Source organism: Aythya marila (genome assembly GCF_965140915.1).
Source record: "Aythya marila genome assembly, chromosome: 1".
NCBI lineage: Eukaryota > Metazoa > Chordata > Aves > Anseriformes > Anatidae > Aythya > Aythya marila.
The window spans coordinates 85,621,001-85,635,563 of record NC_139042.1 but is presented as its reverse complement, the minus strand read 5'-3'; the positions used below and the strand labels follow the sequence as shown (position 1 = coordinate 85,635,563).

The following is a 14,563-nucleotide window of genomic DNA, read 5'->3' as shown; positions in this document are numbered from 1 at the left end:
AAAAAGTAAAAATCAAGAATATCTCCATCAAGTTCTTAGCTCTCATATTTCACTTCTAATTGTTTATGTAATGCTAGTGGCACTGCAGAGGTATATGTACTCTCTGCAAACTCAGTACTAGATAAAGATTGCCTATTTAATATACCATTTAGATCCTAGAAAATAAAAATATTTATATTCACTACTGAATGCTTCTGAAATTACATTATTTGGGGTATTGGCTTTTTCATGTACAAATCCTCTTGGAATGAGTCTGGTTGTAATAACAAAAGAGAAACTTTTTTTTTTTTTTCATCAACTCTAAGTCTCAATGAGTTTATTAATAATCTGATTAGCTGCAAAATTTAAATATTTTTCAAACAATGTGTCAGGCCTGCCTTTGTAACTTCTGTTCTGACCACTAGATAACTAAGCAGACTCTTGACAGATCTTATTAATGCAGAGCAAAGATCCCAAACAGAATTTAAACAAACAAAAAAAAAAGTGTAGGAAAACTCTTGATAGCAGAAACATTTCTATCAGATTTACTTCCCAGGGCAACAGCTCCAAGTTCTGGACCATCAATCAAAGGCCAATTGGAGGAAAGTGATGCTGCCAGCACATCTTCTTTGAGGCTGTAGCCAGAGTTGATGGGAAATAGCCCAGCAAAATGACATCATAAGTGACAACTAGGTATTGCTGCTAAATCAAGTGAACAACCTCCTCTAATGAATCTTAAATGACAGACAATGTCTCAAATGTCCATTCTCCAACCTCCAGTCAGTGGATTATTTAGGAGGTGAAGAGCTGCAATTGATAGAAAATAAAAGTAGTTATTATACAAGCTGAATCATCGCTGTGAAACTGCTTACATTGTTCTGATTACAGCCAAATTAATCTCTTGCTCATATAAGAAATGGGCTAGAAAAAAAAGTGTTCTAGTGATGGCAAATAAGATACAAGGCATGTATGAAGGGATATAGCTACTAGGGATAATAAACTAAGCCTATTACAGAGATAATTTTTTGTTGTTGTTGTTTAGCACTAACAGATTTCTGCCATCCTCTATATCATGACAATAGCAGATGCACCAGTAACTCTCTGTGCTAGACTACTGGCAAGTACAAAATTCAGAAGTATATTAGACAATGGGATATATTTGTGTTTCTGATCTCTCTGGATGGGCCCCAGAAAAGCCAGTTTCTTTACGTAGGTCAGCCAGAGTACGAAGCATTGCATGACAGGAAAAAAAAAAAAAAGAGTAAAGACACAGGTGAGTGTTATGACCTTTATTCTCCATTGGCCTTTATTCTATTTTTTTTTTAGTGTACTTTACCAAACTATTTTTTTCCCTTTTGGATTTTGATTAAAGTTTCCTTAAGCTTGCTTTTTTTTTTTTTTTTTTTTTTTTTTTTTTTTTTTTTTTAAATTTAAGAATGAAAGAAGCCTGTTTAAAACTTTGAAAATTTTAATCAGGCAGGTATAACAGGCTTTCTAATTATTTTGAAGGTGATTATCACCCATTATTAAACATACATGTGATTTTCTCAGCTGTGCAGTAATAGAAGTATCTTAGTTTTCATATAAGGCTAACTGTACTTAGCTCTGAACCAGGTCACATTTGAAATGTTTGATGTTGGCTGCCAGGTGAGGACTGGGTCCCTACTAAAATTCAGAAGATATTTTGCTGCTGCTTTTCTTGTGGCCAAGATTTTAGTTTGTCACAGCCAGAAAATATGAAATCCTTTTCTCTTTTCTTTTCCAATTTCCTTCTCTCACACAAATCCATCTTAGACTCATTCAGCTTTATTAGATTTATTCTCAAGTCATATTTCTGCAACTGTGAACAGAATCAGACCCAGCAATGCACTTTGCCTTCAGAATAATTATCAGCCTTCCACACAGAACTCCATTAATGTCCAGCTACATATACTGCTAGGAGGACCTATACACTGATTCTCCGTAGGTTGTATAATACAGTCCTTTAGTTTTACATCAAGGATTACCCTGATCAGAAAGAGCCTTATAAAGACAAAGCACCACACTTGGGTAACACGTGCATAGAATCCACATGCAGACCCGAAGTTATTGACCAGGCAGAGTAAGTTTTTCCAACCATCACACTGTGCAGTTTTAAAAATAAAGTGCTATTTGTTTATGGCTAAACCTTACATGTGGCTATTGCATGCACACTTCAGGCTGCATTGCCAAAACTGGAACATCTTTACCAATAAAAAATGGAGCCTAAGCACTAGGGCAATGAGTTGTTGTTTCTTTTCCCCTCATTTTATTTTGTGTTCCAACACAATTTTTTGTCAAACATAGAGCATGTGAACACACAAGAATTTCCTTCACTGTTTCTCACACAAAGCTATTCACAGAGGAGTAATTCTAAGGAGGAATGTCTCTAAAGCCATAGATAGCTCTTTCATTTATTTTGTTTTATTTTATTTTGTTTTGTTTGTTTGTTTGGTTTTTGTTTAATATTATGACAAAATATTATAAGATTTTTTTTTTTTTTAAAGTAGTATGAATATCAAATGGTATCCATCAGTCCCTGAATCATGCTATTAAAAGTGCTTAAATCTACATAAAATAGAACAGAAAAGTACTCTCCATGTGGCTAAGGAAACACCTACCTAATGCTGCCTAAATGTGACTCTGGTCAGATAGTTACATTCTACATTTATTCCACATTCCAGGACATGTAAAAGGCAGAGAAAAAGAAAAAAAAAAAAAAAAAAGTAATGCACTGCTTTAGAGGGTACTGGGGTATTTGGCATTAAGCTGAATGAAGAAAAGTGTCATCGATGTCTGTCAGATGTCCATAAGAGCAAATATTAGCTTTTTTACATTATGAAAATAACCAAATGTGCAAAGCTGTCTTAAATTTTTAACAGGACTGGCAGCTTTGTTTTCATTCTGGGGACATTTGGCACATGTCCAGTGGGAGATACCAACATAAAGAACAGATTGTAGAAAAGGACTTAAGCAAATTGTCAGAGAAATGAACATTTTATAGCAAACAAAAGCAGCACACATCCCAATGCCCTATCAGCTTGTTATGCAGATACTGAGATTTCTTGACTTTCGCAACAGGATCATATCTTCTTCCTCCCACACTGTCAGTTCTGGATTACTTCCACAAACATCCCCCAAACTGCAGTTTACCTGCTCTCTACCCATCACTTCTCATTAAGAAAGACCAAAATAAAAAAAGCTGTGCTTTTCTCCTTCAGATGATTAGGATGAACAACCACCACAAATCCATTATATTGGCCAGTATCAGTCAGATACCATAAAATACCTAAAGCTAATTAATTGCAGAAATAGACTATAAGATCTGTCTGTGAGGATGCCAGTTACAATTCTGCCAGAGTCAATCAAACCCATGACTGTACTCTGCCCCAGCTCCTCTGTTTCTTTTAGCAGAGACTACCAGAGAGCTTGGCCTAAATAACTCATATAACTATGACAGTGCTCCATGCTGCTTTTCAAACCAGAAAGGACTTTTCCATTATTTAAAACATAAATATAAGTAAGATGCTTATTTCATTTGTCTTAAAAATGTCCAGATGTAAACATAGTGGCTTGTTTCTTCTCTTGAAGCCATGGTACACACATTATTTGCAACTCCTCAAAGATAGAATCATACATTAAAAATAAAACTAATTTATTTAATCATTAAAGTGAATAAAGTGTTTTAATACTTCCAGGTCTGATTTAAATAATTTTGTATAAATAAAGTTTATTCTGAAAACAATGATATTTGCCAGTTTTTTTTTTTTTTTTTTTTTTGCCTGAGTACTTAACTGAAATCATGTTGTAATTGTTTTACTTATTGTTACAAGCTAAAACCAAATGAAAGAATATTTCTTAATCTAGAATATACCATTTTAAAGCAAATACATTTTAAAAACATTAAGATACAAGGGGACTCTGCAATCAACAGCAAAATAATGTTTTGCTCTTACTTTTTCAGAAAATAACACTTTAAAACAAAGTGACAAACATGATACTGCCTTTTTATTCCCCTTTGGTTTGGAAATCATCATTGTAAATATCAGAAGGACTCACTGCACTTCAGTGACTATTTTCTCATTTGTCTTACTTGCCTGAAGGCTGCAAATGATCTTATTTGCAGGATTTTGGAAAGGGGAAAAGAAAATGTCAAATGCTTAAAAATAAAATCCACAGCCATATTAATACTTTTCCAGGAAGTGTTAAAAATAAGGTTTGCTTTTATATTTATAAAAGGGGTACAATTAACTCATTCTTAAAACAAAACAAAAACAACAATAACAACAACAAAAAGCAAACAAACAAGAAAACAAAAATCAAACCATCTCTATATTCTACACACTCTGTAGTGACTACTGTGAAGCAACTGATACAGATTGGGTATATTCTCTTGTTTGACAGGTTTCTACCAAGTTACATGTTAGATGATCAGACTGCAGTACCCCAAATGAGACCATAATAAGGGCAGGGAAGAAGCAGTGCATGTTACGAGAGGAGAAATGAAACCGGAGCTCTCAGTGAAGGATGGGGTCCTTCTAAGAACAAATATTCTCCAAAACAGGTGAACTGCAGCAGGCATGGCATTCAGGAATCAGGCTAGACAGGCCAACAAAATGGATGGCAATTCTGATACCAACAGAGCTTTGTCCAAGCATTCCCAAGAGAGGTTAAAAACAAACAAAAAAAAATCTAAACCTATACTAATGAAGCAAAAAAGTTTCCTATCTATACAGCAGTCTCTTCATTTAAAAAAATGTAAATATACAAATTCCAATGACATATAAAACAAAGTTGAAAATGTAAATGGAAAGAGACATGGGTAAAACAGGAAGACCAATGCTACAAAGAAATTGCAAAAAACATATGTACAAGACCCTGTTTTTCCTCGTATGTTATCGATTGTAATGCATGTTTAACAGCAGCAGTCGAGGATGTAGTTCCAGGCACCAGACTGCAGACTCAGCTCCTACTCAAGGGGGTGGATAGCCCCTTGTATTTCTGTCACCAAATGACACTTGATATACTGGTCTCCCGTGGCAAGAGGGGCAGTATCGCACTGTTTGTGTGAGCCTCTTCCGGATTCTGCTCCCTGTTAGTTTTTGTCTGTGGCCGCTGCCCGTTTATAAGTGTCATAGGGATGTTGCAGTAGGTATGCTGGTTACCTATTGAGGTAAGCGGCAGGGTGCCAGTAGGAGGTACATCATATTCATAGCTTCTATAATAGTGTTTCTGGCGCATCTGTGAGTGATATGTATTGTGAAAGGTGGAGCGCAGATCTGGATGGGCAGTGGCAAGAGCAGTGGAGGTGGCAGCAGCCATTGAAATTGCGGAGACTGTCTGCAGTTCCCCAAAGGGCCCCTGCTCACTGACATCTAAAACCTGCTCATGTGTGATGGGTTCAGTCCTCTTAAAAGGCATTTCATACTGTAAACGTTTCCAGAATTTGGAATTTAACTTGTTGCATTTTGGTCCATGCCATTTAATGACAGTGAGGAGCTTGATCGTATGTTTCAGGGCCTCAACTTCCTGGTAGTTCATAACTCCTCGCAGTTCACTGCATTCGATCAGTATCACTTTGATTTCACCAGTGACTAACATGTTTCGAAGCCTTGTTTCCAGTTCAAAGATGCTCCAGCCTCTTCTTACAACATAATTCGGAGTCATGACGATAATCAATCGTTTGCTTTGGTCTACACATCTTGCCACGTCTTCAATGTAGGCTACAAAATAAGACAATTGCTCAACAATCAAGCCAAGAAAATACTCCATTCCCCTAGACCGCGGAGAAAAAACAGATGTAAACTCCCTGCTCCCAGAAGAATTCACTGAACTCTGCAAAAACATCACCTTCAGACAGGTCAGGTTTGCTTGCCAGGACAACCTGGTTTGGGTGACCCTGCTTGAACAGGGGTTGGACCAGATGACCTCCAGAAATCCTTTCCAACCTTAGCTATTCTGTGTTTCAGTGAAACAATTATCCTCCTTTGTGCTATGGTTTGGTAGGGTATGTGCATGAACTGTCATTTTGAACCTATATCTTTACTGGAAGAAGTGCATTCATCACCATTTTATTCTTTAAAAAGGAGAAGTCACCCAGGTAGGAAACAGAACAGAAACTATGTGCTTTGTTGACTCAGTCTCAAATTCAAATGATACTCAAATGATACAATTGTGAAAGATATAGGAAAAAGATATACTTAAATCAATTGGAATCTATTCTCATTTTCAATCTCCAAGAATACTCCAGTGCCTCCACTACACATTTATCTTCAGTGGGCACTACCAGAACTCACTTCTTTGCTCTGCTGTATCTTCTGGTATCATTACTCAAACCTTGCCTCAGTACACACATTTTTTTTTTTTTTCTTCCTGTCTTAATTTCTGGAATACCTGCATATCAATATTTATTTATATATTTATTTACTTTTGAATTAAAGTCATGGATATCTTTCCAGGAAAACACTCAGAAACAGAAAATAAAGACTTATTTTCTTATCCCTAGCTGTGCAGGCTCTCCAAGAATCTGTGAAATATTATTAATAAAATTCATTTCCATTACATATGCATGTCCTTTCTGCACTGTCTCACCTCCAACAAGTATAATACAATTATTAAAATATAATCCTCTTATCTGGGAAATGCACATTAAACATGTTTGGTGGTTTATCTTCATTATTCCCGAGGATGATGGAGGAAAGATGACATTCTGAAGGAGTAAGCATAGAAATGATACTAAAATCATATATAGAATCACTTCGTTTGCTATTTAGGAAATACACAAGCATAAAGACATGTCTTACTTCCTGTGGGAATTAAATCCCTGTCTGGTATGAACAGCTTGTATCCATAATGCTTTTCAAGCATATCTGGTAAGATCTCAAGAGCAAATCTTTCTTCTTCTCCAGTTTCTTGATTCCACTGGTCAGGATCCACTTTGGTATAGGATAGATATGCATCATAGTCTTTATTGTCTAAAGAAATAGAGGAAGAAAATAAGATTTTTCACTGTTCCTAGATAATTGCTGAGGAATTGTTCCTGGCAGAATTGCCCAGGAATAGCAAATTGTTTAGATAAAATAGCAAGCTTTCACTCAATCTCCAGTTATGAAACCATTCACCTTTCATATTTCACCCAGTGGAGTTAATCCTTATTTACATATTTATGGTGCCAGGAGTTGGACTTGATGATCCTTATGGCTCCCTTCCAGCTCGGGATATTCTATGATCCTATGACTACATGGATGCAAAGAAGAATCCATACCCATACATTGAAGTCACTGTGTGCTTAATTGTGTAAGGCACTGTATGAAGGAAATTCACTCGGCTGTGTGGTGGCAGCTTGTGAGCACAGAAGAAAAAAGTCACTGAAAAGAATACAAATTATTTTCAAGCTTTAAAATGGAAAAGAAAGGCATGTAAACAGGTAAGCTCATAAAGTATTGTCTCTGATGCATCATAAAAAAAATTGTTCTTGCCAAATTTTCACTACAAATTTAAGGCTCAAAATGTTTTAAGAATATGCGTAGATTTAGTCATAACACTCATTGGCTTTTCAGGTCTGAGATTATTGGCAAGCTTAGATCTATGTAACATCAGATCCTGAAAATGCAGTTCAAAACTATTGAATTCAGTGTGCTTAAATATGTAAATTAAATGCTACATTAATGTACATTTTAGTATTTAACAGCATGTTATTTCATTTTAGTAAGAGGAATAAATTTGCCAGTTTCTTAAATGTGCTTGGTGTGCCTACTTGAAAGACTGAATCAAAAGAGCCATCATTAATTTTCATTAGGAGGTCAATAATGCCAAGTGCTCTGGAACTAACTCAGTGGAATAAGAGGTCATGTTTTGACTTTTGTTGTGAAGAAAGCAGAAAAAAATCAATGGCAAGAATAATGAAATGTTAACATCCTTCTAACTCTTTTGACAACATTATGCACAGGCTATCGAGAATATCAATTGCTTGTAAAAGATACCTGATTGAATACTCTACTCTGTGTCATAAGAAATATTATATTCATTCACTGTTGACTTCAGTTATTTACTCAGTTAGTCCTTTCGTGATTTTATACCTTTTTGTACTCTGGTTGCCCTATTTGGAAAAACCTGTTGAATACAGGAGGGGTGCAAAGTAAAGTTAAAGAACAGGTGCTAATCTTGGATGGTCCACTCCTTCTTTCAAGGAGCAATTCATACTGTTTTCATAAATATTTGCAGATGACAAAATTAAGATAGTCAAACTTCTTTCAAACTTTCAAATCTGATATAATAAGTGTGTGATTCATTTTCTCTCTTACACTCATTTTATGTTAAATTATCTATTGGATTGCTATGTTCACAATAAATAAATAAAATAAAATAAAATAAATAAAATAAAATAAAATAAAATAAAATAAAATAAAATAAAATAAAATAAAATAAAATAAAATAAAATAAAATAAAATCAATACCACAAAACAACAACAGAAATGAAAGAGAAGAAATACCTTCTTTGGTTTTGTTTTTCCATTATTTCAGTACTTGTGAAACCATGATCCTTCATGATAAACAAGAACCTAATGCCTCTGACAATGCCTTGAAAGAACACCATATAGATCAAATATGAACTACAGGGAGATTACAGAGCAGATTCCAGTACTGCATTAGAATAGTTTTAACTCAATAATCATGTTAACACATAGAAAGGTCAGGAAATATATGAGGTAATCACTACAACTGACAAAATGATGATGTGTAATGCCATTTTCTTTTATCTCATTAGTAATGGTCATAAACATATTACATGTTTTAGAGCAGCATTGGTTCACTGGAAATCTTTGAATAAAGATGAGAATGTATCATTTCTCAAAGGGATGAATCATAAGAAATAATGCAGTGTTCAAACTCTTAAAGGCTTCAGGACATTGTCTGTTAAGATGGTTTGTACATTCTTAATTGGAAGGAAAATTATTCATGCTACGCCACAATTTTCTTGTATATGTAAATATCACATTAATGTCTTTATTTGAAATATTTTTATACCATGGAGGATCCAGCATTCCCACTTACTACAAGTGCATTATCCATGATTGCAGGGAACATTTCTTTCTACACTAGTTCCCTAGTTTTAATAGCATTTGTGTCAAAAGCTATGAGTGACCAGGATCTAGAGTATGTGTACACAGATGGTTTCAGGCAATCATGAATTTATTCAAACTCCAGTACAGCTAGATGTGAATCCAGTTTGGGAAACTGTTAGCTGCATTCACACAGTGGTTTCGCTGAGCTATTATACTCCCCATCTGTCAGTTATTTTTAACTCTGATGAAAAGTGGAAAATTCAGTTTACAGAAAAATTATGTTTGATAATCCTGCTACCTAATGGGATGACATACTGGCATGAGCAGACAGTTCTCAAAAAGTGAGGTGCCTGGAATACAGAGCATACCTTACACCTTTTTTTTTTTTTTGAGGGGGTCCAGGAGGTTACATTGCCAACACTTTGAAACATTTTATGGACTACAACATGCAGATAGCTGTGGAGCTGTCAGAAGCTATCATATCTGTGATGTCAAATATCAATATCATTATTTATTATTTTCCCGTTGTAATGAAAAAATTGAGGACTCTTAAAATTATCAAAATCTCCTATCTCCAGGGAAGTTTTTAAACACAGAGTAGGTGACCTCTTAGACTGTGTTTCTACTCAGTTAAAAGGCTCCACCTACTTCTAATTTTAATGACTGGGACTAATGCCTACATATCAAAGAATATTTCTGATCTTAATTTCTTCGTTTCCCCTCCCCTCCCTTTTTCTTTCCTGTGTCAATGAACTGAGAAGGAGTGATGTGGGTCTGCAGCCATGTGGATCTTGTGGCAGAGTGAAAGTCTGGCAGCTGGGGCTCACATCTTGCCAGTCTTTTGGCCACATCACAAGGAAGCAGGAGGTTCTGTAAAACTTTTGCTCTTGGGTTCTTTCCCATGTAGACCTTCATTTCAGTAATGTATCTAGGAGCCCTCAGACTCTGAGAAAACATGCAGGAAATCTATCAGAGCTTTGTGTTTTCTTGATTGTTCACTGGAACAAATATTTATCACATGAAAATGTTTGGTCGCAGCATATCTTCCTTTTCCAAAAGAACAAAAAATAACAAAACAAACAACAACAACAAAAAAAAAATCAAAAAAAAAAGCAAAACCAACAACCAAACAACAACAAAATAACAAAACCAAAAACAAAATAAACAACAAAAACAACAAACTTAATCAGAAAAATCCTGATCTGCTCCTAATCACAATCAAATCACAAAAGAGTTGATATTATTACTCTTATGTGATATAGTGATAACTAAATGTTCCTAGATTTGAGTACACAATCAGTTCATATACTGACTGGAACAAATATTCAGTTCTAGAAAACAAAGGCGAAGAGGCAAAGAAAAGAAAAGCAAAACAAAGAAAGTTTTAGTGGCATCAAAAAATTATTTTTACAATGAGAATTTCCTCATTTCCCCTCATCAGCAAACAATTAAGTCTTCAGTCCAAGCATCCTCTGAATGAAAATGTGATTGACTGCCACTGTACTTTGACTTTATGTATGGCACATCAAAGATTTGTTTTATTATGGCATTTCAAAGATTTGTTTCTGTCAGGCTCCTGTGCTTTAGCAATAAACTGGAATATAGTTACTCACTAATTGTTTCCTCCCACACTTAGGAAGAAAAATAACTGCTAATTACCAAATGCAGGATTTTGATCATTTAATCTGAAACCTTTTCCTGTCTCATGGAGACTTTGAGCAATTTTCTACATATACTTTTGTACTTGAAAGCACATTTCTTTCCTTAACAATTTCAGGAAATATATATATATATATATATATATATATACACATATATAGTGACTTTCCCATATATATATATATATATACACATTATACACATTTACAGAAACATATCAGTATAGGTTCTTCTTGCATTACCTCCAGGTACTTTGCAGAGCTGTTTTATGTAATAGCTGTCCTTTAATTCAGTGAACACATCTGAATATGATATACAATATCACACAATGGCAATTTTGCTGTAGATGGGAAGAGGTTTGATTCCTCTTTTCATTTCTTGTGAATGGACAAATGATCCTCTCCAGTTATGCGATTATAGCTGTTTTCTGCTGCCTATCAGGTATACAAGTAGGATGGAGCCCTTCAGTTCAACAGCCTTTATTTCTGTTAAGCTTTGTTGTATCCATTAACCAAAAAGATTGAAACGAAACATAAAGCATACCTTGCACAGCAAAATTCATCAAGATTTAATAAAATAAATAAAATATAAAAATAAAAAATAAAATCAGTTGTGTATTGTAAACAACCATGAGAGCATGTGGAAGCTCTGGATTAGCGTAGCACAATGGGGTTGAGCATGATCTGTGCTCCAGGTATGATACATTCAGTCCACAACTGTTTCAGTCAACCCATAACCACAGGTACTATAAGGCTCTGGTCAAAACAGACCAGGAAGTACAAAGTTCACCATAGCATTTTAACTGTTGTATGGAGTTGAAAGTAAGGCCATTGAATAATGTTCTTGGAGCTAAACTCAACCACAGGTCAGAGAAAGTTGTTTGCCTCTCTCTTAGAGGTAAACATTTAAGGTGAATTTACGAGCTCCATTAAGAACATATAAAAACATTATTTAGTTCATTGACCAGGATTTTATCCAAAACACCTGACACATCAATGAAACATGAATTCTTTTACACTCTCCATTCTTTCAGCAATCATCCAAACATAGAAATGATCACATTTCCTGTAACTTTCTTCAACGTTATCCCTGCAGAAGTGATAAAAACTTTTAGGGGATGAAGCTGTAAGCCCTGCTTGTTATTCCAAGGGTGTGTTCAAAACCAGTCATTTAAAGGCTCAATGTAAGCATAAAATAAAACTCAGGCTCCATATGCATCTACTTTGTCACATGAAAATGGGATCTTTGGGCAAATAAATCGCTGTCAGATATCTGAGTACTTATCTGTATGCATGCTTTTTTAACAGTTATACATGAAAAAATGGTAAACTGGTGCCTACAGAAAGATAGATAAAAGTTCCTCTTCTACAGGGACAAGCAGACAGATTTAACTTAAATTTATTATACATGTACATGTTTTCTAATGATTTGCATTTTACACTCCAAGGAGCCACAAGTTTGGGCCTTTGAGGTTTTACTAAACCTTAAACATTGCAGCTATTTCTGCTAATAGGGGACAGAAGAACACTATATGTGGATGAAAAATTAAAAATAGAAAAGTATCTCCCTAGTGTTTTTTTTTTTTTTTTTTTTGCTTATCAGCTATGTTCAAACAGATGACAAAGTCTGATTTTCATCTCACATAATACGTTTTAGCACAAGACAGACTAATAGATCAAAATCAAAGGAAATCTACAATGTGATTTTTCATAGTGTTGCTAGATCTGAAACATTTTAATGAAATTGTAAATCTAGAAACCAGGGTCAGCTAATGACTCTGCGTGCCCTGAAATCTTCCAGAGTGATTAGGAGTGAATTCAGATATACCCAGCACTCTGAAGGGAGCTGACCATGTGTGGACTGCTCTGTGATGAGGAATAGTAGTAGACTCTTCTGAATTTCCCAGATCTTCCCTTTATAAATCAATGGGAGCTGGATGGCAGAATCCCCTCCTTTTCCAGAGCATGTGTCAGCATACTCATTGTTTGAGTTTGGGAGCAATGTACTGATTTATCAAAGAGTTTTAGGTGGGGTTCTTAGAAACGATAGAATGGATTCTCCCAGTCCTGCAGAGAAATGGCAGGAGGCTGATGGAGAAGGCTTTCCTCCTTGAAAATATCCTGTGTTCAGCAAGAGTTGCAAATTGGTGAGCTTTCAAAATTTCATGGAGAGTGTAGTTTCTTCAAAATTATAACACAAGGCATTACATAATCTGTACAAGTTTCATTATTTAAAACATTTAATATTCACACTGCAATACCGTTTGTTACCCTCAGAATAATGAAAAATATAATCCTAATTCTTAGCTGATTAAAAACCCCAAATCATTAAAAGTTTTTCAAAATGCTTTTGCTTTTCCTCACATGAATTACTGTTGGTTATGAAGCTCACCTACCTTTTTATTTTTATTTTTTTTTTAATGTTGAGTACCTTTTATTGATAATAAAAATAAAAACCTGCTAACACTAGCATTCCCATGGTGAAGTACCTATTAAATGTAGTATACCTAATGATAGTGCAGATCCTTATCTGAAGTGGGCATTGGTGCATTGGAGAGAGGTTTTGTAAACACAACACTTGGAAAAAGGTTACAGAAGTCTAATCAGTTCTAAAAAGGTTCATGAGTATTCTCAGCACACTATAGAACAAGAAAAATAAAGATGTCCTTTATCTGTAGCAGGCACATTTATAATACTACTAAGGCATAGGGCATCTTGGCCCTATGTATTTGGGGCTTTTTTTTTTTTTTTTGTGTGTGTTTGTGTGATTTTATTTTCTTTCCCTTCCTATCAATTTGTTAAGTCATACTGAGCCTAAGGAACATAAAATAATAAAAGAAACACAAAATTTTAGTGGTTTTCATAAACAAAAAAAAACAAAAAAAACAAACAAAACTTTATGAAAATGACAATTTATCAATGCTGCATCTGACATTCCTTGAATGATTCCAGGAAGATAAAAAATAATACATTGATATGATTTCAAATATTAAAAAATAAAACTATCTGTAAGCCATATTTTGCTTGTTTTTCTCAAATTTCAACTAAAATTTCTTAAATATATATATATGAGATTGATTATTACTTATTTAAACTGAATAATTTATTATTAGTGGCATTTTTTTCCTCTTGCTTTTCTGATTTTATATTTGTAATTAAATGAAAAGGACTTCTTTAATATTTCTTAGTCATTCTCATTAGTAAGGAAGTTTAAATTAAATAATTAAATACTACTGTTGAAGCAATTCTACTTTTAATATTAAAAATTGGTGCAGCATTAATCTCAAAAGTTGCTTTTGAAATGCAAACAGTACTTATACTAATCTGAGAATTTTAACACTAATGAAAATTAAAATATGATGATAGAAGGTAATTCATACTTGGTTGGTATGATTTATTTTCTGGTCTGACACAAAACTGAGAAAAACATTATTAGTAATAAGGTATGAAAGAATGAATGTTAACTACCTAGCAAGCGGTCAGAACATAACATATTAGTTATCTATGAAAGCCTATCTCTTATTTAAAAAATGAGAAAATAAATAATAAAGTGTCATATAAACTCTGAAAATGAAAAAATATATTTTTTCTGTACCAAAGAAATTTCTTAAATTAACAAAGTGTCAAGTAGTTATAACTACTATAGGTAGTTAGGACCATAACTGCTTGTTACGGTCCTAATTCAATAAAAGAGATAGTAATTTACACAAAATACATACTCAAGTTTATGCATGTTCTTTAGTTCTCTTAATCTGTAATGACAGTCCTTATAATTAATCATTAGGCTATTTTGAAAACTGGAGCTGAGACAGCCTTGATTTGAGCAAAATCAAAAATTTAAGG

The 14,563-nt window shown here is 34.3% G+C and overlaps 1 protein-coding gene across 1 annotated transcript in view; it reads right to left on the bottom strand.

The window, feature by feature from the left end:
* Window positions 1–5,001: 5,001 nt before the first annotated feature.
* Window positions 5,002–14,563, bottom strand: part of IL1RAPL1 (interleukin 1 receptor accessory protein like 1) — a gene marked incomplete at its 3' end in the record, with an annotated part of 758,136 nt that continues 748,574 nt past the window's right edge. The window contains exons 10-11 of the mRNA XM_082779239.1: window positions 6,801–6,971; window positions 5,002–5,720 (exon numbers count right to left, since the gene is read on the bottom strand). Of these exons, the coding sequence (XP_082635365.1) occupies window positions 5,002–5,720; window positions 6,801–6,971 (890 nt within the window). The remainder of the gene's footprint in view (window positions 5,721–6,800; window positions 6,972–14,563) is intronic.